We start from the raw sequence: 22,948 nt of genomic DNA, 5'->3' as shown, positions 1-22,948 counted from the left end.
AGAACTTTTCATCAATATCATCTCTTGTTTCCACTAGTTGCGTTTTACCTGATATAGCCGTCAAACAGGTTGATCTATTGCTTGACATTCGTATCACTCCAACTTCTGTATCTAAAATGATTTCCTGCTTAGACTCTTCTACAGCTTGTGGCCAGGACAACATACCTGTTATTGTCTTGCAGAAGTGTTCTCTGGAGCTGTCGTCTATACTTTCAAAACTATTCAACAAGCGTTTATCAGTCTTATTTTCCAGCCTACTGGAAAGCAGCATCTGTTATCCCTATTTTCAAAAAATCTGGAGATCGATCTGATTCATCTAACTACCGTCCCATTAGTCTTCTTCCTATCATAAGCAAGCTTTTGAATCTTTAATTAACAAACACTTAATCTCACATCTTGAATCTAAAAACTTACTTTCTAATCATCAATATGGATTTTGATCTTCTCGTTCTACAGCTGATTTGCTAACAGTAATAAATGATAGGTTTTATCATGCATTAGATAAAGGTGGAGAGGTTAAGGTCATCACTCTTGACATTTCTAAAGCTTTTGATAAGGTTTGGCATGCTGGACTTCTCTATAAGCTTTCTTGTTACGGTGTATCTGGTAACATCTTTAAGATTATTGAATCCTTCCTTTCCAATAGTAGAGCACTCTTCTTCTTATTCCGTAACTTCAGGGGTTCCTCAAGGTTCAATCCTTGGCCCTATACTCTTTTTAATTTACATTAACGATCTTGCAGATATTCTCACATCTAAGGTGGCATTGTTTGCTGATGATACTACCATTTGTTCTTGTCATGATAAGCAGCCAACACTTTCTGATTGCTTGGAGGGGGCATTTGAGCCTGAAAAGGATCTCACTTCTGCTACAGCATGGGGCTCACAGTGGCTAGTGAACTTTAACTCAGATAAAACTCGATTTTTTTAGCAAATTGTTATTGCAATAATTTAGATCTTCCTATATTTATGAACGATAATGTACTCGATGAGTCATCTACCCTTCATTTTCTAGGATTAACTCTTACTTCTAATCTTTCTTGGTAATATATCAAATCTGTTGCAAAATTAGCATCTGCTAAGGTTGCATCTCTTTATTGAGCTCGACACTTTCTTACTCAGGATTTTATTCTCTATCTCTATAAATCTCAAATCCGGCCTTGTATGGAATATTGTTGCCATATCTGGGGCAGATCTACTAATGATGCCCTTTCTCTTTTGAACAAGGTGCAAAAACGCATTGAAAACATACTTGGACCTGCTCTAGCAGCCAACCTCCAACCATTATCATATTGTCGTAATGTTGCTTCTCTTTCTCTTTTCTACAGATACTATAATGGACACTTTTCTACAGATGCTATAATGGACACTATAAAAGGCACTCTCTTTTCTACAGATACTATAATGGGCACTGATCTAAAGAGCTAGCGCCTCTTGTGCCATCTACTAAAATTCATTCTAGTGTTACTCATCATTCAATTAAGTCTCATCCTTTTTCTTTGACTGTTCTTAAGTGCTTCAAAAACTCTTATTTTTCTAGTTTTTTTCCTCGAACATCAGTTCTTTGGAATTTGCTTCCTTCATCTTGCTTTCCTGATTCATATAATTTGCAATCCTTTAAGTTGTCTGTCAATCATTATCTTGCTCTATAATCTTTATCTTTTCTCTTCCAGTAACTTCCAACTCTAATTAGTGGTTGCTTGCAGCCTTGTTGGAAGCAAAGATGTTTAAAAAATATATAAATATATAAATGTATATCCTTATATCATAGTCGAAAGAGACTTTATGGTAAAAAAAGTCTCTTTTAACAACATTTAAGTGACTTCATCAATTAAGCTACATTTTAATGTCATCCAAAAGTTAAAACAATTTAAATAATGCGGAAGTACAATAAGTTTTATCGTTTTTTAAAAAACCGCCATATTAATGACTGGAATGTTTTTTTAAAACATGCGCGGGGTGCTGCTACATAGACTATTTTATAGCCTGCTGGTAAAGGGAGTGTTACTGCAATGACTGAGGGTTTGGTTTGGGCAAGCAATCTATCATTTCTAAAAAAAAAAGCATTAAAACTTTTTCTGGTCTGGTTCATTAGCGTTCTCTTTAAAACTACAGTTTATGGAAGAGACTTTTTAACTACCATGCAATACAATATATTTATATATATATATATATATATATATATATATATATATATATATATATATATATATATATATATATATATATATATATGTATATATATATATATATACATATATACATATATATATACATATATACATATATATATACATATATATATACATATATATATATATACATATATATACATATATATACATATATATATATATATATATATATATATATATATATATATATATATATATATATATATATATATATATATATGTATATATATGTATATATATGTATATATATATATATACATTTAAATATATATATATATATATATATATATATATATATATATATATATATGCATTTATATATAATAACAATAATAATAATAATAATAATAAACATTCAACATTTTAATTCAGACACATCTTAACATTTCAAATATTTTAAAATTTCAACTTTTCCATTTCAACACAAGCTAAATTTTTTTTGTTTTTGACTCTAAATAAAAGTTTACTTTCTTCTATAACAATCTTTTTCACAAAAAGTCAACTTATATACGAAACCAATAATGTAAACCATAGAAAATTTAGCAAACTCGTAAAACTCAGAAACATGGTAAATATTCTATTGTCCATCAGTATATCAGTGAATGAGTTCTAAAACCATCAAATCAAACCTTTTTCCTTTTTTTTCTTCATTTAAAACAAAATCAAACATAAAAAAAAATCAGATTTTAATTTTTTCGAATTATTATTTCTTTCATAATTAGATATGTTGCATAAATTATGCTTAAATATAATTGTTGTTGTTATTACAACTGTTTTTTATTTTTATTTTTTTTATTTGTACACTTTATTACTTCAATTATTGTTGTTACTATTATTAGTGTTGTTTTATTACTTCTTTTAACACTACGGTAATTCCACGTGAAAGTGGGACAAAATATTAAATTTTCCAGTCACCCCTTTAAATATCTTTCAAATTTCAACTTTAAATATCTTTCAAATTTCAACTAGTTTCATTAATAAAACATAAAAAAAAGAGTAAGATTGAATCTCTAAATCTAAACGGTTCAAAAGTTTACGGTGTTTTGAAAATCAGCCTAAATTATGCCCATTATGGATTTTGTAGTGGCATTTTTTAATGAATAATTTAAGTTTAAGTGGAAGAATTGGGCTAAAAATTGGTACCTGACCATTTTTAAGGGTGCTGAATTTAAAAATGTAGAGAAAGCAACCTAATTTAAACTTTTTGATTGTAATTATTTGATTTTAAAATGGTCAGTCAATTTTTTTGTTTCATCACTGTGGATTGCACTTTCACTAACTCCCCAATTTGCCCAAGTCTAATGGATTTCGAATTTTTTTTCAAATGGAAAAAAAGATCTTAATAAAAAGATGTTTTTTTCTCAACTATAAATTTTTTAGCAAAACTTATTGTGTGAATAATTTTTTCCAGTGCAAAAAACTGATTGAAAATTGGTAAAAAATAAAACAAACTACTAAGTCAAGTATTTTGTTTTGTTATCTTAAAATGGGGTAACGCTTTCACTAATTCCTGGAGTTGCCTGACTCACATGGGTTCAGTTTTGATGTATAAAAATAGTAGTGGTTGTGATGTATAAATATAATTTTGTGAGGTTAACTGTGAAGGAAAAAATATAATTTTAGTGACATAACCTGTGATATATAATTATAGTTTTGTAACATTAGTTATACAGCATAAGTATAGTTTTCAAACACGAATGTTTTTTTTTCAAACAACAACCATTTTTAAGCTTTATATGATAAAAGTATAGATATTGTTTGAATTTTATACTGTTTAAAATAAAAATGCATATACTCGTTGATCGAAATGAGTTTAAAATTTAAATTCATTCTGTTTTGAATAATGGGTCATATTTTATTTTCCAGTTGATTCAATAAATGTCTAAATAAATTTTTGGGCTTTATAAGTATTAAAGACATTGACATAATTTGAAAACAAAAGTTAATAATTGGGTACTTCTTTTCCTCTGTTTTTGCAAGAATCTTTTTTTCTTGCACACTGTAACATTTTGGACCCATGGCAATAGCTTGAGCTATAAGGATGCAATTTAGGATAATTGGAATATTCTAATTATCCCAAAATTATTCCAAAATAAATCCATTCGTCTACTATTTCTCGAAAAAAAATAATTTTTATAGTCTTTTTTGTTAGTTATAAAAATATGCAATTTTTCTAAATTTAGTTTTGCCAACGAATGTTATAGAAAGTAGAAAGTTTAAAAAATAGATTTCATTTTTATTTAAATGTTGCTCAGCAGTCTAAATATAGTTTTGCAAAATAAGCTGTTATACATAAAACATAAAAATTGTTTTAACATTAAATTAAATATCATTAAGCCTTATTTGGAAATTTGGTGTATGTTGAAATAAACTAGATGTTTACTTGCTGTTTTTGAAAATCCTTAAACTACCTAGTTTTAATCTAATTATTTTAGAGCAAAACAATTAAAAACATGTAGTATGAGTTCTTTTTGAAAAAATATTGATGCGATACGTTTCTGATGTGAATAATAAGATTTTAACAATCAAATTTATCAAAAATTTTATAAAAAAATTATTGTTTTAGATTTCACTGCTAAGAAAATGACATTTTTAAACTAAAAAATAAATATATGCATTTTTACAAAAAAATTTTATTATAATTTTTCTTTCTCTATGTTTTATATAAAATGATGACCATTTTAAAAATTTTTATATAATTTCGCTTCTTTTGAGACCCAACATGATATACTTTTGAAGAACAATTTTTTTGATAATTATAGGAACCTGTCTGATGTTTAAGGGTCTTGAGCTACTCCTAAAAATATTTTTAAGAGTAGCTCATTTAACACATTTAGAGGGTGAGAGCAGACATATTTAAAAAAAGTTATTTTAATGTAATTTTTATTACTTATAGTAGTGGATTGTGAATGTTTAATGTTAAACAAACAATAATATAGTACTTTACTACTATGTAATTACACTAGGCAATAATAGATCAATCATTTTCATCATTCAACAGTCATCTTCATCAGGTAGACTTTGATGCAACTGGAAATTCCTTCCGGTGAAGATCAACCAATCGAAGAAGAAATTGCTTTTGGTTTTCATCTTTCGTAACGCTTTTGTTGAAGGATGTTCTAAGTGCTATGCCTCATTCCGCGCAATCATTGACGACCTTCATTTGACGAACCTTGCGCTTCATTTCAAGATATGTTGAATCCATTTCCCACTCTGAAGATCTTTCATTAAAATTGATTCAGCTTTTTCTTTGCCATTCTTTAAAATTAGATCGAAAAGTTCTGTGGTGCGTTGTGTAACGAAGGAAGACAATTTACTGTGACAATTGAATGTGGCAGCATCAAGTTTTTTGAGAGATTTCTGTGTTGGCTGTTGTTTCAGGTTGTTTGCCATGTCTCTCTTGGTGTTGTTGTCGACACGGGAATCAAAGAAAGCCAATCCTATTAGATGTTCAGAAAAAACCCACAGATGGCGATGAAAAGCTTTTGCAGCATTAATTGCAATTGTACGATTTGGATATTCTTGAATTCGTTGAAGTAGTTTGACATCATTGAATGGTGCTCGTTCAGCTAATGAAGCTACATTCCAAAACTGTCCGTATATAAATGCCACAAAAAGACTTATGTCTGTTATTCCTTTCTTATACTTTGTAGTAATAACAAATTGATCCTGAAACAAATATATCTTCATACAATATATAGCTTTTGCCATCCAACGTGCATTGTGTGTTGCACCTGGTGCCCGAAACTTTACATTCAACTCCGATGTTGCAGTCGATCCTCCAAGAAAAATAAGGCACAAATTCAAAAGTTCTTAGTAATCATCCCTGGGTTGTTGACCTTTAATTGCTTCACCATAATACACTACCATTTCTTCACGGAGTTTGAGAAAAAAATCATAGTTAAACAATTCTTCATTCCCTATAGTGAACACCTCCTTGTTGATTGCTGGCCATTGCTTCTGGAAACGGTTAAAAATTCCAACTTCAGGTCCTCCACTGCTTCCAAATGCAGTCATGAAAATGGTGTAAAGCATGACTTCAAAGACATGTTGTCTGCATGCTATCCATATAAGATTACGGTCAAGATTCTGTTCTATTATTGTGCAGGCACCAATGATAAACCCAGTGTTGGATGAAGTAGTGTCAAAAACCAGTCCCTGAACAAGTTCTTCCAATTTCCAATCTTTAAGAGCCTTCATGCAAGCATCAGCCCGTTGCTCACTTGTACCTCAATCAATCTTTGGAACGCCCAGCAATTTTTCCACCCCACCACCAGTCACAAGGATGGCAATTCTATTCACTTTTTTTGACCACCAGTGATATCAGTTAAGAGCTTTCAATCCCAATGCAGAAGAAGTGGATCATCAGGAGAGAAATCAACCTTGTCAGCTGTAGTCAGCGCTTCACAAACAGATCGCCTTTCTCTGCAGATTGTGCTGTACGACAATAATAAATCTTTTAGAGAGTGACCAAGAGAGCCTGAGAAACTATTCCAACCACGAAGAGTGCACAGCGATCAGAAATATTAACACGATCAAGAGACGATACAACATTATTTGTTAGAACTTTCATCTTCTTTTTCGTTGAACCACTTGTGCTCAGAGTGCTGGGAGCGGAAGGAGTCTGATATTCATCATCATTCGAGGAACTTGAGCTACTTTCACTCACAATGTCAACTGCTGATGAAGAAGAAATAAGTTCTGTTTTTTCCATCAGTTCCACTTTACTGCTTTGACGCCTCGATTCCATTTTAGTTTCTCGGACTCGTTTCCGTGCCTCCCTAGCTGTTAAATTCCAATCAATTCCTGCCATGCTACAACTTAATGGATCATCTTGCTGCTGATGTAAAAATGCTTTATCTTCATCGTTTTCCATAACTTCTGATGCATTTTTGGCTGATATATCAAAAAGTTCTTCAAGGTCAGCACGAAAAAGTCCTTCTTTCATTTGACAGCTGTCCAATTTTGATCGTCTGTGTTTTTTCAGCAACAGATATTCGTCATAAAGTTTTTTTAACTTTCTTTCTGCATTGTCAATTCTTTGAGTTGGAATTCTTCCTCTCTCCCATATAATAAGAATTGTTTCAATTGTTGCCCGAATACTTTTTTTCACTTCTTGTTTCTCTTCTATATGATGGAAGAGCAACCTCCGAAGAACATCCCCTCTTGAAGGAAGTCTGGCAGTTGACAGAGTTTGTGTAGGTTTACCAACAAGCCACACCACAGCAGAAGATCTAGTGGTTGCCATATTAATTTCTATTCAAAATATATTGTTATATATATATATATATATATATATATATATATATATATATATATATATATATATATATATATATATATATATATATATATATATATATATATATATATATATATATATATATATATATATATATATATATATATATACACACACACACACACATTAAAAAGTTTTGTTCAGGAAAAACTCTCAAAAATAAAAATTACATCATATGAGCTTTTACATCACTATTTTTTTTATAAAATGATCTTTTTAAAATCAAATTATTTCAAAATGGAGCAAGTTGGGGGCAGCTAACTTTTTTAGTTATTAGAATGATACAAACTCTTTTTAAAATTATTTTTTAGTTTTCAGAATGATGCAAAAAAAATTTTTTAAAAAAGAATTAGCTTCATAAAGTCTAAGGTAAAAAGTCCTAGCTCTATAAAAATCATTTTAAACTGGGTCAGGGTAACAACATCAAAAACATTTTTGTTATGTCTAATAACATCTGTCCATCAATATCTGTAAATATGAGGTACAATAACATCTGTTCAACAACATCTGAAATTTCATTAGTGTCTTATAACATCTGTCCAACAACATCTGAAATTTGATTGGTGTCTAATAACATCTGTGCAAAAGTTAAATGAATACTACAGATGAAGTTGCATCTTTTAAATTATCAAAGTGTAATAACATTAGCACAACTACACCTTTGGATTTTACAGATGTAGTTACATCTTTTAAATTATCAAAGTGTAATAAAATCTATGCAATTACATCTGTAGATTTTAAAATAAAGATATTTTTAAGATGAACTAACTAATAATGCATTATTTTTACCAGATGTTATTACATATAGAAATTTTTTCAGATGTAACTACATCTGGAAAAAAATTAACTAATTATGCATTAATTTAACCAGATGTAGTTACATATAGGATTTTTTTCAGATGTAATTACATCTGGATATAAATATTAACTAAAAATGCATTATTTTAACCAGATGTAGTTACAAATAGAAATTTTTCCAGATCTAACTACATCTGGAGAAAATTCTTCCAGATGTTATTGGACTTAGAGTAAAATTACCAGATGTAGTTACATCTTTTTAAAGATGTTGTTAGGGGTCCTTGAATTTTCAGATGATATTGGACAGATGTTATTAGAGTGAAAAAAAATACAAATGATCATGGACAAAATGTGTACAGATGATCTTGGACTACTCCACAGATGTTGTTGGGTAGATGTACTAATCTTTTACCATTTAAACTTGTTAGAATTGCATTTTTTAAATGCATTTCTTACAAGATGTGTAAATACATATTTCAAATGACAAAAAAAGCTGTTTTCGGTTACTTTCAAGCATAAATTAACGTTTAAATCTATTATTGTAGTGCAAATTTTTTTATACCATTAGAATCATAAGAAACTGTAGAAAATAGCTAATAAGATTATTTAAAATGCGCTACTCAAAAAATTGTATTTTAGCCAAATTTCAAGTGTTTCTAAATCACTGTGCATTCCAGTATAAAAAAAAACTTGTACTGCATGGATTTAATGTGGGTTCCCATGAATCCCACTTAAGAACATATGTGGGACAAGCATTTTTTTTTCACTGAGAATGGACGCTGCGTGGAAGTATCTGCATCAACTGGACCAGTTGATGCAGATACTTCCATGCAGCGGAATATATCTGCATCAACTGGTATAGCCATAAGTGTCTACATACATAAACTGATATGTCTAGGTATAGGTGCAGTGAACATCAACTGAGCATTTGTGATTTCGTCAGGTAGAGTCAGATGTAGTTTCTAAGTTGATCAAAAAGTAGGTTAAAAATTCAGATTGAAATCTCAGTATGTTAAAAAATATTATTCTAGAAAGTTAAAATTAGATTCAGTTATAGATGTCAGATAACTAATTGTTTAAAAAGAGCATTTGTTAAGTAATTGTTAAAAAAAGGTAATGCATTTAGTGTGAAAAATAGTTTGTTCATTTTAAACCAAAAACAGAGACTTTTTAAATTCAAAATTTTGCAGATTTTAACAATTTATTTTAAAATAAGATTCATAATTAGTTTTTACTATAAAATGTTTTTATTAATTTTAAGATATTTTTATTATTTTCAGAAATTTCAAAATCAGAATTTAGGAAAAAACATTTAGGTTAGATGAGTATGCATCCATACATTTTTGGGTAACTCTACAGTTACCCAAAAATGTATGGATACAGTAACCTATACAGTTAAGGCAAATTTGTTGTACCAGGTAAAAAGCTTTGCCACATTGTAGACATAAACTAGCACCAAGTAGAAAATCAAAAGAAAATGAGCTGAGGTATGACTCAGGAAAAAGAAAGATAAAGGAAGTTAACGAAGCAGTTGTTATGAAACTCGCAACTGCTCTGGATGTCACTGAATCTGATCTTGCTGCATGAAACAACATTGAAGTTCTAAAGGAGATTCAAACCAAAGCTGGTGATATAAACTTTCTTCTTGAATGGGTGGAAATTAAACTTCAAGTTTCTAGAAGAAGGCAGCAACTTTAAATTTTGACATTAAACCCAAATCTTTATTAGACTTACACTACCATTCATAATTATTCAAATGACATTAACTTTTCTTAAAATTGCTCTTTTTTATTTAATTATTTTTCATGTTTATTTTTGCACTATTAGATAATTTAAAAGTGTTTTGATTAAAATGCTTTGATAAAATTCATAAGAATAATAAAAATGCTAAAGAAGGCAACTACATAAAATATGGACCATCAATGACTGTAAACGTGGATCAACGTGTCGAAGTTTCAAATCTTTGGTTTTAAGATAAGATTGTTTGTCTGGAAAAAAAAATTGTTGAATGTATAATAAAATAGTACGTATTATCATCTGTAAAACATGGTGGATGTAGTGTTAAGGTGTGGGGCTGTTTTGGTTGGAATGTCACAGGTGACTTTGTAAAAATAGAGGGAGTAATGTACAAGTAGTTCACTTTTACAAATTTAAAAATCATACTACACCTTCAAAAAGACAGGTTAATCGGAAGCCATTTATTTCTTTGTAAGAAAAAGACTTTAAGCTTAAATCCAAAACTTGTTTATCAAAAATTGTATTTTAAGTTATTTGAGTGAGTTTGAGAACGATCAAATATTGAATAGAATGATTTAGGCACCCTAATCACAAGATCTCACTCCTATCAGATTTTTATGGAAGGAATTATAAGTAATGTCAAAAACTAATGCTTAATGATGAATAAGATGTGGAAAGAACTTATTAGTTGGTGACATAAAATCGACTTTGACTAATTGGATAAGCTGTTAAGTAGAATGCCAAGAATATGTATGGCAGTTATTGCCGCTAAGGTTAATTAAAAGGCAAGTAAATTATAAACTAATCTAATGGAACTTCATATTAAATTTTGTGTAAACCAAATAAATACAAAAATAACATATAAATCAGGTAGTCTTTGTTTTCTGTTTCTCATCCAATAGTAAAACTTATCATATATTGAAAAGTACAACCATTCAAATAATTATGGACGGTGGTGTATCTAAATAAATGAACCAAAAATAAACATAATATTCTATCAGAAAAATACCAAAGGAGTTTTTGAGAGGATACAAAATTTAAAATTTAAAGTTTTTACGCAACCAAAAAAGCATCATAGCATATTTTCAAGTGGTTAAAATAAAATTAGCAAAAATTAAATAGTAAAATAGCTTTGCATATTATAGAACTTTTAAAGCTTTTTTACTACAATAATGAGTATTTAAAGCAAATACTAGTTAAAAAAGACTATGCAACTATTGGGGAAAAAAAAAACACATGTCAAAAAAACTTTTCTGTAACTTAAAAGAGCATATAAGATGAAGTACCCAGATCATAAAATTGGATTCTCCAAATTTTGCAGTCTTTAGTCTAAATAGTTCTATTCCAAAAGGTACATATTCTGTTTCAGCATGTTTAATACACAAAAATGTTAAGTTGATGTTGAGTGTTGTAAGCCTTGAAATGTCTTACGATGAAATCTAAGGGTCTGCGTCTTGAAATAATTTTATACCAAAACCACGATTAAACCTACACGGTCTTAAAACATTTCAAAACCTATCAAGACTTTTCAAGATTGCAAATTTTGGTCTTGTATTATTATTCACTCTCTAAATAACAAGACTAAATTTTTTATTTTATTTTACAAAAGATGAAATTATAACATTAATTCTTTTTCTTTTTTTTTTTTTTGTTATTCACCTCCTCAAGGCCGAGAAGGCCACTACAGATGAGAAGGCTACTTAATAGTGGTTATAACCCTCTCTCAACTCTATAACTCCAAAACACGAACCTTGACGAACAAGGCCGCTGTGTGGAGAAACAAGTTGAGCACATCAAATTTTGGAGCTGCATCAGACTTTTCTTTGGAGACAAGCATCCAAAGACAAATTTCCACACTGTCACATTTTTGTTGGATATAAAGCAGCTTATCCACTTTTTTAGGCTGAAGCTTTGTTCTTTTGTATGACACAACGCTTCCACATGAAGAAAAAGCTTGTTCTGATGAAGCAGATGATGCTGGAATACACAACCAATGACAAGCAACATCTGCCAGAAGTGGATACTTGACCTCATTAGATTTCCACCAGTTTAAAATGTTGCTTAGACCATCATCTTTTGTTAGCTTAGGCATGGATTTGTACTCATCCCACTCAGTTTCAATCAGAGATTTGGCCAGTTCTGGTTGTGACTGAGCTTCACTAAGAGACAGAGCTTATGCCATCAAGGGGTCCTCCTCATCTTCACGATTAGTTGGAGTGGTTTGAGCTAAAAAAAACTCTGATTAGATGATCTACTAAATATTCTAGCTTTTACACTTGTTTAAATCAATCTTATTATTTTATTATTCGTGTTTTGGAGTTATAGAGTTGAGAGAGGGTTATAACCACTATTAAGTAGCCTTCTCATCTGTAGTGGCCTTCTCGGCCTTGAGGAGGTGAATAACAAAAAAAAAAAGAATTAATGTTATAATTTCATCTTTTGTAAAATAAAATAAAAAACTTAGTCTTGTTATTTAGAGAGTGAATAATAATACAAGACCAAAATTTGCAATCTTGAAAAGTCTTGATAGGTTTTGAAATGTTTTAAGACCGTGTAGGTTTAATCGTGGTATTGGTATAAAATTATTTTATTATCTTGAAATCTTTCAAGATAAAGTTAGATAAGCTATTTTTTATTCTGCCAGCTCTTTTTCCTAAATTTCTGCTACACCAGCCATAACATCCAGACACTCTTTAAAGAGCTCAAAATCTTTTTCTATTAGAACAACCTCTGCCAGATTTCCATCATCATGCCTTGTGTTGTCCCGGATATTGGTAAGTGTTCTACGCATCTTGAGGACACATTGTATCATCAAGGTCACAGAGTTCCACCTAGTGGCAACTGGGGTAGTGATTTTGGAGTAGTTTTCATCTTTATCTGAAAAGATTCATGATGACTATTAGTTACTTAATTTTTTCCTCTTTTTTCCTTTGAATTGTTGTTGGCATTTAAAACTACATTTAAAACTCTTACAAATTTTTCTAATTCAGAACATTTACGTTCTTAATTAGCAAAATTTGTAAGAGCTTTAAATGCCACATAAAAATTTAATTGGAAAAATTAAATTTTTACGTGGCACAAAAATAACTCAAGGATCAATTTAATTTACCAAATATTCTGTTGAGTTTTAAGTTGGGATGAAGAATCTGAAATGGCCAGATTTGATTTTTTCTTTGAGATGCCAAGGACTTCTGAAGAGTTTCCAAGCTGGTCTTCATCATCAATATCTGATCCTGCAAGGGCTTCAGCTGCACTTCTCTTTAATAAAGCTTTTGAGTCCTGCACTTCTCCAAAAATTTGAGGGTGTGTGAGCTTCAGATGCTTCAACATTTCAGACGTATTCGAATTTTTGATGGAAAATGTTTTGAAACATTTTTTACACTTTCTAACAGCAGCTCCATCAGATCCTTCAATTTGTACAAAGTGCTCCCACAAGACTCTACGGTTACGAGTCATGATCACCAACTTATAATTCTATTCAATCAATTTTATTCAATCATTAAATTCAGACAAACATTAACAATGTTTGTATCTTGCATAGGTAGCTAGTAGACCAGAAATTAATGACTCAATCAGCTGAAAAAACTCTAGTAAGGTTAACTTATTGAAGCAATCTTAGAAATTGTAGTCATACTGCAATTGTATTTCCGAAAATTTGATGAAATTCATAATATTTTTCTTAGACGAGTTAAAAAGAAGACTTCCCCTTCTGCATATATGAGAAGTGTTTATTTAACCAGATGAGTTTTGTATTTAAAAAGAGTCCAAAGTAAGACTACAATTTTACAGTTGATGAAATTTTTAATACCGATAATTCAGAAAGTTTATACCGTTTCTGCAGTGTTTTGTTTTTATTGCAGTGAATACATTAACTTGTGTAGTGATGTTTCATGTTATACATACTTGTTGGAAGTTTTTGTATTTTTTTTCTTAATTGAAGTTATTCAAATTTACACCTGTATTCAACCGTATCAAACAATATCATGACAAAACCGCATTAAATCCTAAAGGATAAATTAAATAATGAAAAATATTCAAAAAGGTCAGATAGAGGGGGTTAAAGCAGAACTTTTGGCAGAAATTGAAAATCTCAGAAAATTAATTGAAGCGCAACAAAAAAAATTGAAATTCAAGATTTAGAAATGAATAATTTAAAACTAAAAACTGGAGATCAACAAACTATATCTAAGGGTGTTCCAGAAATAAATAACTGGGCATCAGTTGTGTCAAGAAACAAAGAACCAATAGAACAACTAATAGTTATAAATGCTGAAATGAATGAACAAAAAGAGAGGGAAAGGAGGTTTTAAAATGTTGTTCTATTCGGATTGCCAGAGTTTCCAAAATCAGACTTAAAAGAAAAATCTTCAGAAGACAAAGATAAAGTAAATTTTAGAAGATAATGGTTCTACAGTTAAGCCAGTTTTTATTAAAAGACTGAAGTCAAATAATTCATTAAAACCAGGACCAATACTTATTGTTCTACAAGATGCATTGGAGCTGTCAACGCAAAATCATTGAAGGAGTTTACAAAAATTTATGATGCAATACATAAGTGACAAATTACACATATTTATAAAACTTTTATTGATATTTGATAAGGCTGTCAAAGTGTGCAATTCACACTTGCTGGTGATTCTGCCAGCTACAGCATACATATGATTCTGCCAGCTACAGCTACAAACTAGAAAAAAATAATAATAATTCCAATACTAGTATTGTTAAAAAAATAACAAGAAAAGTCTTGATATTTCTTGTTTTAGCTGTAACTCTATAAAAATGGTCTTGATTGATTCAAGACATTTCAAAACAAGACAAATTCAGTCTTGTGAAAATTAGTCTTGTTTTGTCACGTCTTGTCTTGCTAAAAAGTGAATAACAAGACTTTTTGTTTCGCAGATCCTTAATGAAATCATTGATTTGATTGATTGAGCAGAAAATCGAAAGTTTGCATGATTCACCAATACAATAGTTGTCCTGACACAAAAGCTCCTGTATGAAAAGCTTGATAAAATTATTTCCCATTTATTTATAGTAAAATTGCAATCTATCCATCTAAGACATCTCAAAGAAATAAATAAGGTGATTTTTAAGACAGATTTTGCAAAAAATTACACTTTAATAGAACAAGTAAAGATACAGTTACCGATTAGAGCAAGAGTGAGTGTTCTCTTCATAAAGTTATCATCTATTACAAGAAAGTGAAATTGGAAGCAACTCTTATTGCATGATTTCATGAAGCATAATATTGGATTTATCAATGAAGTTAGGCATAAATCCATTAATCATATAAAAACTAATAATAAACTAAACAGTTCCTTTGCAACTCTATATGGGGTTATGCTTGTGTACGCTGCTGCTAAAGAAATGAAGCTAGTATGAAACAAACTTACTGATATAGCAACTTACTTAAATAACTTACCTTTAACAGCAACTGTTGCTAAGACTCAGGGTTGGGGCCAAATACATTTGATTAAACATAAATACAAATAAAATACATTAATTTTAGATTTCCAAATACAAATATATGTAATCGGCATTTTCCAAATACAAATTCAAATATTTGTATTTTAGGTTTATAAAAAAATCAGTGGCATAACAAGGGCTTATGCCGCCTGGGGTGGAGTCTAATTTGCATTTCAAATTAACTTTTACCAATATTGGAAAAGGGCATCATTTGAAGATCCACTCCAGATATGGCAATAGTATTCCATACAAGGATGGATTTGAGATTTATAGAGATAAAGAATAGAATCTGGAGTAAGAAAGTGGCAAGTACAATAGAGAGATGCAACCTTGCAACAAATGCTAGATGTTAATTTTGCAATGGATTGGATATATGGTTTCCAAGAAAGATCGAAAGTAAGAATTAATCCTAGAAGACAAAGGGTAGATAACTCATCGAGTATATTACCATTAATAAATATAAGAAGATCTAGATTGTTGTGGTAATGATTAGCTGAAACAAATTGAGTTTTATCTGAGTTAAAGTTCACTAGCCACTGAGAGCCATTGAGAGCTCCATACTTGAGCAGAAGTGAGATCCTATTCAAGCTCAAATGCTCCCTCTAAGCAATCAGAGAGTGTTAGCTTTTTATCAAGACTAGAATAAATTGTAGTATCATCAGCGAACAATGTCACCTTAAATGTGAGAATTAAAATAAAAAAGACGTGAATTTCTGGGAGAGTTAATGTAAATTTAAAAAAGTATAGGGCCAAGAATAGAACCTTGAGGCACTACTGAAATTACAGGAAATGAAGAAAAGCGCTGTCCATTGAGGACAACTTTTATACTATGATTGTTAAGGAATGATTTAATAGTCTTAAAGATGTTACCTAATGCTACAGCATGCTAAACTTTATGGAATGCTTTAGAAATGTTGAGTGCATCAATGTCAAAATCATTTGGACATCAGTACCACATCTCAAAAGAAGATGAAACTCTATGAACAACTTTTAATTTGTCAGTGAATATTTAACAATATTTCACTTTCATTGTTTAAACTAAATTGATATGATATAAACTTTAATTTTTGTAATATTTGCTTTTAATAATAATAATTACTTTTCATTTAACTTTTTGAGTTTCTTCCTTTCAACAAAGTAGATATTTTATTTTTTTCTAGAAAATCTGCATTTTAGTTTTTCATTTATAACACATCATTTGAGAATGTAACTGAAAATTTGCATATTATTTTGAAACAATACTTGATTATTAGAAATGTTGGTTAAATAACTATATTTGATAAAGAAAGAAATAATATTTTCAATCTATTGTAATGTAAATTATATTTCCATATAAAATTTTAAAAAATTTGAGTATAAATGTACATTTATACTAAATTTTTTTATTTCTTAATTTGCGCAATTTAATTTCTATCAGAGGTCCAAACTTTTCTTAAACCTATTATTTCACAAAGAGAGTCAGAGATGGGTTACATTTCAAGAGAAACGTTCCCCATAGTAATGAGCAAAAAATTTACTGGCGATATTTTGAAGTCAAAAAATTATTATCTAATATTTAGAATTGGGTTATATTCTCTTAATCTCTAGATTCAGCTCCTACAAAAATTGTCAGGTATTTTCAGTCATTTTGCTACACTAGAACTTAAAATATTCACGAACAAAGTATTTATACTAAATCCATAATGGAGAATGTGAGCCAAAAAAAGAATTTTTTGTTTGCATTTTAAAATGAAATATTTTTATTATGCTTTGAGAGACCAAAACCATATTTTTAATTAAGATAGCCCAAGATCTCTTATTTCATTTGAAAAAAATTTGAAACCATGAGACTTGGGCAAAGTGAAAGTGCAATGCGCAAAGAACAGAAAATTTGACTGGCCATTTTAAAATTGAAACATAACCATCAAAAACAATAAATTATGAAATTTTCTTTTATTTATTATTTATATATATTGAATGCGGCACCATCGAAAATAGTTGGGAACCAATTTTTCTGAATTAGCCATTACAAAGTATAACTACAAAACCCATAATAGCAGACTTTGTAAAAAATATTTTTAAGCTGACCTTCATAATGTCATAACTTTTATACCATTTGGATTTAGAAGCTCAAATTTTACATTTTTAAATGTTCATTAATAGATACCACTGGATACCACTTGTTAAAATTTAAGAAAATTTGAGAGGTGACTGCAATGACTGTCCTCCTTTTACATTGAATAAATAACTAGCATGAACAATAATATTAATAATAATAATAATAATAAAAATAGTAATTATAATTTTTTTTTGGTTATTAGTACTACTATTGTAACTATTATTATTGATTGATTTATATCAGCTATTGTAACAATGAATAAAGGAAAGTAAATATCCTGTTGTTGTTACTGTTTTGTCATATTTTCTGTTTTTCTATTTACGCTTTGTTGTTTATGATTTGCTTTTACTAAAGCAACTTTTAATTTGTTGTTTCCTTGTTTTTTAAAAAAACATGCTCTCTACAATGTATTTCTTTTATACATTTTTAAGTGCAATTTTTTATTACTTATTTTTAGAGAGATGGATTTACTTTAGAAAGTAAATCCATCACTCTGAAAATAAGTAATAAAAAATTTACTAAAGTTTAGTGCCTTTGCTCTAATTAAACCGAGAGTTAATGATTTTATAAAAACTACAATAATCATTTTATTGTACTTATTATGTTATCATTAACTCAATCATTGATTGTTTAAACCAGATTTCTGTTTGAGTGACACTACCCTTATTAATTATTTATTGATAAATTTTAACATAATTATAAATATTTTGAACCATAAATTTTAATTTTATTATTTTAATAATTTTTTCAAATATCAGTAATGTAAATTGCTATATTAATATCTTTAGTGTTTAAGTTATTATTTTTTCAATGTTTGCTGCTATTCTATTGTGTGACAACAAGAGTATTTTTATCCTAATAGTATTTTCTGAGCAGCTGTAATCATTAACTACAGTCTTTTAATGATGTTATTTTTATTTAATTTTTTTAGTTGTATAGTTACTTTTAATGTAAAAATTGTAAAGAAAAATAATTATACTATTTTTGCTGATCTTACTACGGTTTTATGTTTAGGTTGTTAGTCATGACTAAAAAGTAAATCTTTTACATTTACTAAATGCAGTCATAACTTATGCTATTATAGTTTCACCTGGTATTTTTTGATTGATTTCTCACCTTAAGTGACCTCTGTTAATAACAGAGGTCACTTAATATATACAATAATATAACAGTGTTATATTATAATCTTATTTACACTATAGACTGTACAATAAATGGCACTTATTGTGTGTCATACCATTTATGCCGATATGAGTTACTAATAGTAACTAATAAGTACTACTAAGTAACTATTATATACTATAGCAATACTATAGTAATACATAGTATAGTAATAATATAGTAATAAATAGTTACTATAATTTAGTAATTGATATTGACATAAGTTGATAAACATCCTAATTGCATGTATAAAACTCAGGTTGATGCCAGTTGAATAATCATAAAGCGATTATTTTTAATCATGTAAGTTCTTACCTATTTACAAAAAAGTAAGACTGATACTAAAAACAAAAATTGTTGAAGATAATGATCGGTTGTCATTCACTTTTTTTTTTAAATCTTTTGAATCAACCGGAACAGAAACTTAATATGGTTTTAAAAAACATCGCTGAGAATAACATCGACCCACTGAACTCCTAATGTAAATAATAGCTAACTGCGTAGTTTCTCGCATAATTATCATCTAAAATTATCGCCGGTGAACTAAATCGTTTTAATGAATGAAATTTTTTTACGAATGCTTCCTATAGGTCTAGATTTTTCGTTTCATTGGTTTGTCTTTATAGTTTTGGAGCTTGCCAATTTATCATTTTCACTTTAGATTAAAATTAGTTTTATTAAATTATTTGAAATGTTAAACGAATTCTGAAATTAAAAAATTTGAAAGATTAAGCGATTTGTGAAGGTAAACTATTTTGAAATATTAGGCGACTTGTAAAGAACCGGCAAACTTGACAAGTCAAATAATTCAAATAGTTTAATTTGAAGTAATCATTTTAAATCCAAAGTAAAAATAATAAATTGGCAAGGCCCAAAACTTTAAAGACCAACCAATGCGATGAAAACTCTAACCTTATCGGAAGCACTCAACAAGAAGAATTTGATTATTTAAGAAACGATTTAGGAAACGCAGTTTTGTGGTTTCTGACCATATTTAGCAATTTAAACCAAACTTTTAAATAATATAATCTGTGTTTACTGACTATCGAAAAAAAAAGCAATTAAAATCATAGGAGCATAATAAGATTTTGTACAAGAAATTACTCAAGCACAGTCTATTAAGAGATAAATATGTATTGACCGGAGAGAGAGCAATTAAGGATAGTATTTGGCCTCCGAAATTAAACACAAGATAAATCACTTACAAAGGAAAAGCGAACAATTATGCAAGGAGGAATAGTTGACTCTATAAGAACTTACTTGATCAATAGAACGTCTGACAATGATACAGTTTTATAACTCGTTGAGGAAATTTTGAAACATGTTCCGAGACAGACAGGTTTGATAGTTGTAAAGGTACCAATATATTTGCTTAAGAATAAAAAAAAATTTATAAAAACTATTTTAAAATTTTTTATCATTTCTAAATTTATTACTGTAAAAAGGGACAGATTTTCGATTCTATACCAATTATTGATTGAATTAGCAACGTTTCAATATTTTATATATAAAACGTCATTTCAATCAAGCGATAGTCTGGGAATGCAAGATATTGTTTCTTACCACCAGAAGAGTATCTAATTTTTTCGATTTTTTTTTTCTTCTTTTTTTTTGGAACGTTATATTTTGCCGTTTAGTAAAGACTAGCTGTCTGTCATTATAGGTATTTCACACTTAAAGTATATAAACGTATTCCTAATATAATCTATAATTTTTTATATTTTTTAGTAAATGATAGAAGTTAATTGACTTATTATAATTATTTTAACCATTACGTTAACTAATGTTGATACCTTAACATCTTATTGTAAACTTCCAATAATAAAACTTTATTTGACACGGAGCTTATAAGAATCCTTACACAGTTTATTAATATTAAAAAAATAAAAATCTTCTTACTTTAAGAAAAGATAAACTTACTAAAAGAAAATTGCCTCTTTACAGTGTTAAACACGCTTATAACATAAGAATCTTTTACATTGATGACAGATGAGTTTTAAAAACTTCAAGTTGTTTTTAGAAAATTCAAGTTGTTTTTAGAAATTTCAGGTTTTGAAACAATCCAACCCATCGGCTGATTAATACTTCTCTCTGTTTATTAGACATACAAGAAGAGTTGTTTTAACTGAAAGTGATATGGATTTTAAAATAAGAACTATTAAAATTTTTAAATATTTAAAGCTATTATGAAAATAATAATAAAAACCAAAATAAGTGTGTGTGTGTATATATATATATATATATATATATATATATATATATATATATATATATATATATATATATATATATATATATATTTAATTTTATTTGCCTTTTAATATTATTTACACTAAGATTTATAATATTATACGGGCAGTACTTCAAGAAGATTGTAATGACCTTATCACGAAGCCCTTAACAAAACTCTATTTTCTTCTTACAATAAAAACATCTCTATACTATAAAAAATAAATATATAATGAGAATATATAATCACTAAATATATCATAAATTTAATACTCTACATACTTCTGAAGTAAAACTCAAAATAAAACATAACAAATCAGTATGCAGTATATATACAGTAACTGAAAGTATTTTTTAAAAAATCAAAAAAATCAAGAATATTTTTTGTTGAAAAAATGATTTTTTTAATAGATTGTTTGAAAAAGGAATAGATCAATTTAGATGAAAAAACAAAGTTCGGCCGTACTATTTCATTCCAGAGAAAAGGTCCATGATAAGATATGCAAAATTGAACTTGTTTATTATTGCAAAAAGGTTTTTCTAAAATGCTATTATTACGTAGGTTTTATTTGTTTTGGTGTTTAATTTTGTAAAGGCTTACAAAAACATCGGGGGACATAAGTTCTTTACATTTGTATATAAAACACAAAACATTAAATACATTTAGTTGATAAACATATAAGGCGTCCATTTCTTTAAAAAGCGGTTCAGAGTCCAAAAAACGATTTTTAAAATTTATTATACGAGCTGCGTGTTTCTGATGCCGATAAAAAGATTTAAGTTTAGTTTTATGTGTACTTCCCCATATAATGTTTGCATAGTTGATATGACAGTGAATAAAGGAGTAATATAATTGTGTTAATTGCTTTTTGTTTAAAATAACTCTAGATTTGTAAAGAATTGCAATTTTTTTTGCAACTTTATTAGAAATATTATTGATGTGTGATTTCTAAGATAGATTTTCTTCTAGAAAAATTCCTAAAAAAATTGTCACTTTTTCTCTTTTTAGGATGACATTGTCTACAAAAAGATCAGGCATATTTACAGGCAGTATCTGTTTTTTATAGTTTGGATGGAAAAGTATCCATTTCATTTTTTCAATATTTAAAGATAGCCTATTTTTTTTTGAACCAAAAGGAAATTTTTTTAGTTCTCTGTTCATATTATTAAAAAGTATGTTTAAATTTTCATGTGACTGAAACAAGTTTGTGTCCTCGGCAAAAGTTATAGTCTTTAAATTGGATGCTTTGTTAAGATCATTTATATATATAATGAAAAGAAGTGGTCCGAGTATGGATCCTTGTGGGATACCATATGTTATGTTCATTAATGTTTTAGATTGGGAATATTTGTTAAAATCAAATTGCTATCGGTTGGAGAGAAAACTTTTGAACCAACTTAGAGTTTTACCTGCAATGCCATAGCATTCCAGTTTTTTAAGTAAAATATTATGATTGATCGTGTCAAAAGCTTTTGACAAGTCAATGAAAACACTAAGTGTAAGTTTTTGATTTTTAAAAGATTCGTTAATACGACGTGTCAATTAAAGAATAGCGTGTTCGGTTGAGTTATTTTTTTTTAAACCGAACTGATTTTCATGAAGGAGTTTATTGGTTATTAAGTATGTGTACACTTTTTTATACATTATTCTTTCTAATATTTTGAAAAAACTGAAAAAACAGAAATAGGTCTGTAATTTGTTATATTGGTCAGGTCTCCTGTCGTAAAAATAGGAATTACTTTTGCTATTTTCAGAGAGTCTGGGAAAGAACCTTGTTTAATAGATGATTTAAAGATTTTGTAAAATATATCTTTCATGACGTCATAAGAGTCTATCACAATATTTCCATTTATACCGTCAGGCTCTACTGATTTATTTCTTTTTAACGATCTAAAAGCTATATCAAATTCCTCAAGCGTTAGGTTAGTAAAATGTAAGGAGTTTGACGTTTGAAGTTTATCT

The 22,948-nt window shown here is 28.7% G+C and overlaps 2 protein-coding genes across 3 annotated transcripts in view; both read right to left on the bottom strand.

The window, feature by feature from the left end:
* The window catches only part of LOC124818502 (uridine-cytidine kinase 2), a 28,664-nt gene extending 9,421 nt beyond the window's left edge, over positions 1-19,243 (bottom strand). The window contains exon 1 of one of the 2 annotated variants that reach the window (XM_065795565.1): positions 19,072-19,243. The gene's annotated coding sequence lies outside the window, so the exon portion shown is untranslated. Of the gene's footprint in view, positions 1-18,685; positions 18,803-19,071 lie in introns of those variants that run through there. The other variant, XM_065795566.1, reaches the window with a different exon arrangement.
* Positions 19,244-22,638: 3,395 nt separating this feature from the next.
* The window catches only part of LOC136079215 (uncharacterized), a 486-nt gene continuing 176 nt past the window's right edge, over positions 22,639-22,948 (bottom strand). The window contains exon 1 of the mRNA XM_065794938.1: positions 22,639-22,948. This exon is cut by the window's right edge and continues 176 nt beyond it. Coding sequence (XP_065651010.1) covers positions 22,639-22,948 — 310 coding nt within the window.

The sequence above is a fragment of the Hydra vulgaris genome, chromosome 04, assembly GCF_038396675.1.
Source record: "Hydra vulgaris chromosome 04, alternate assembly HydraT2T_AEP".
In the NCBI taxonomy this organism is placed as follows: domain Eukaryota; kingdom Metazoa; phylum Cnidaria; class Hydrozoa; order Anthoathecata; family Hydridae; genus Hydra; species Hydra vulgaris.
This window is presented reverse-complemented; position numbering and strand designations above follow the sequence as displayed.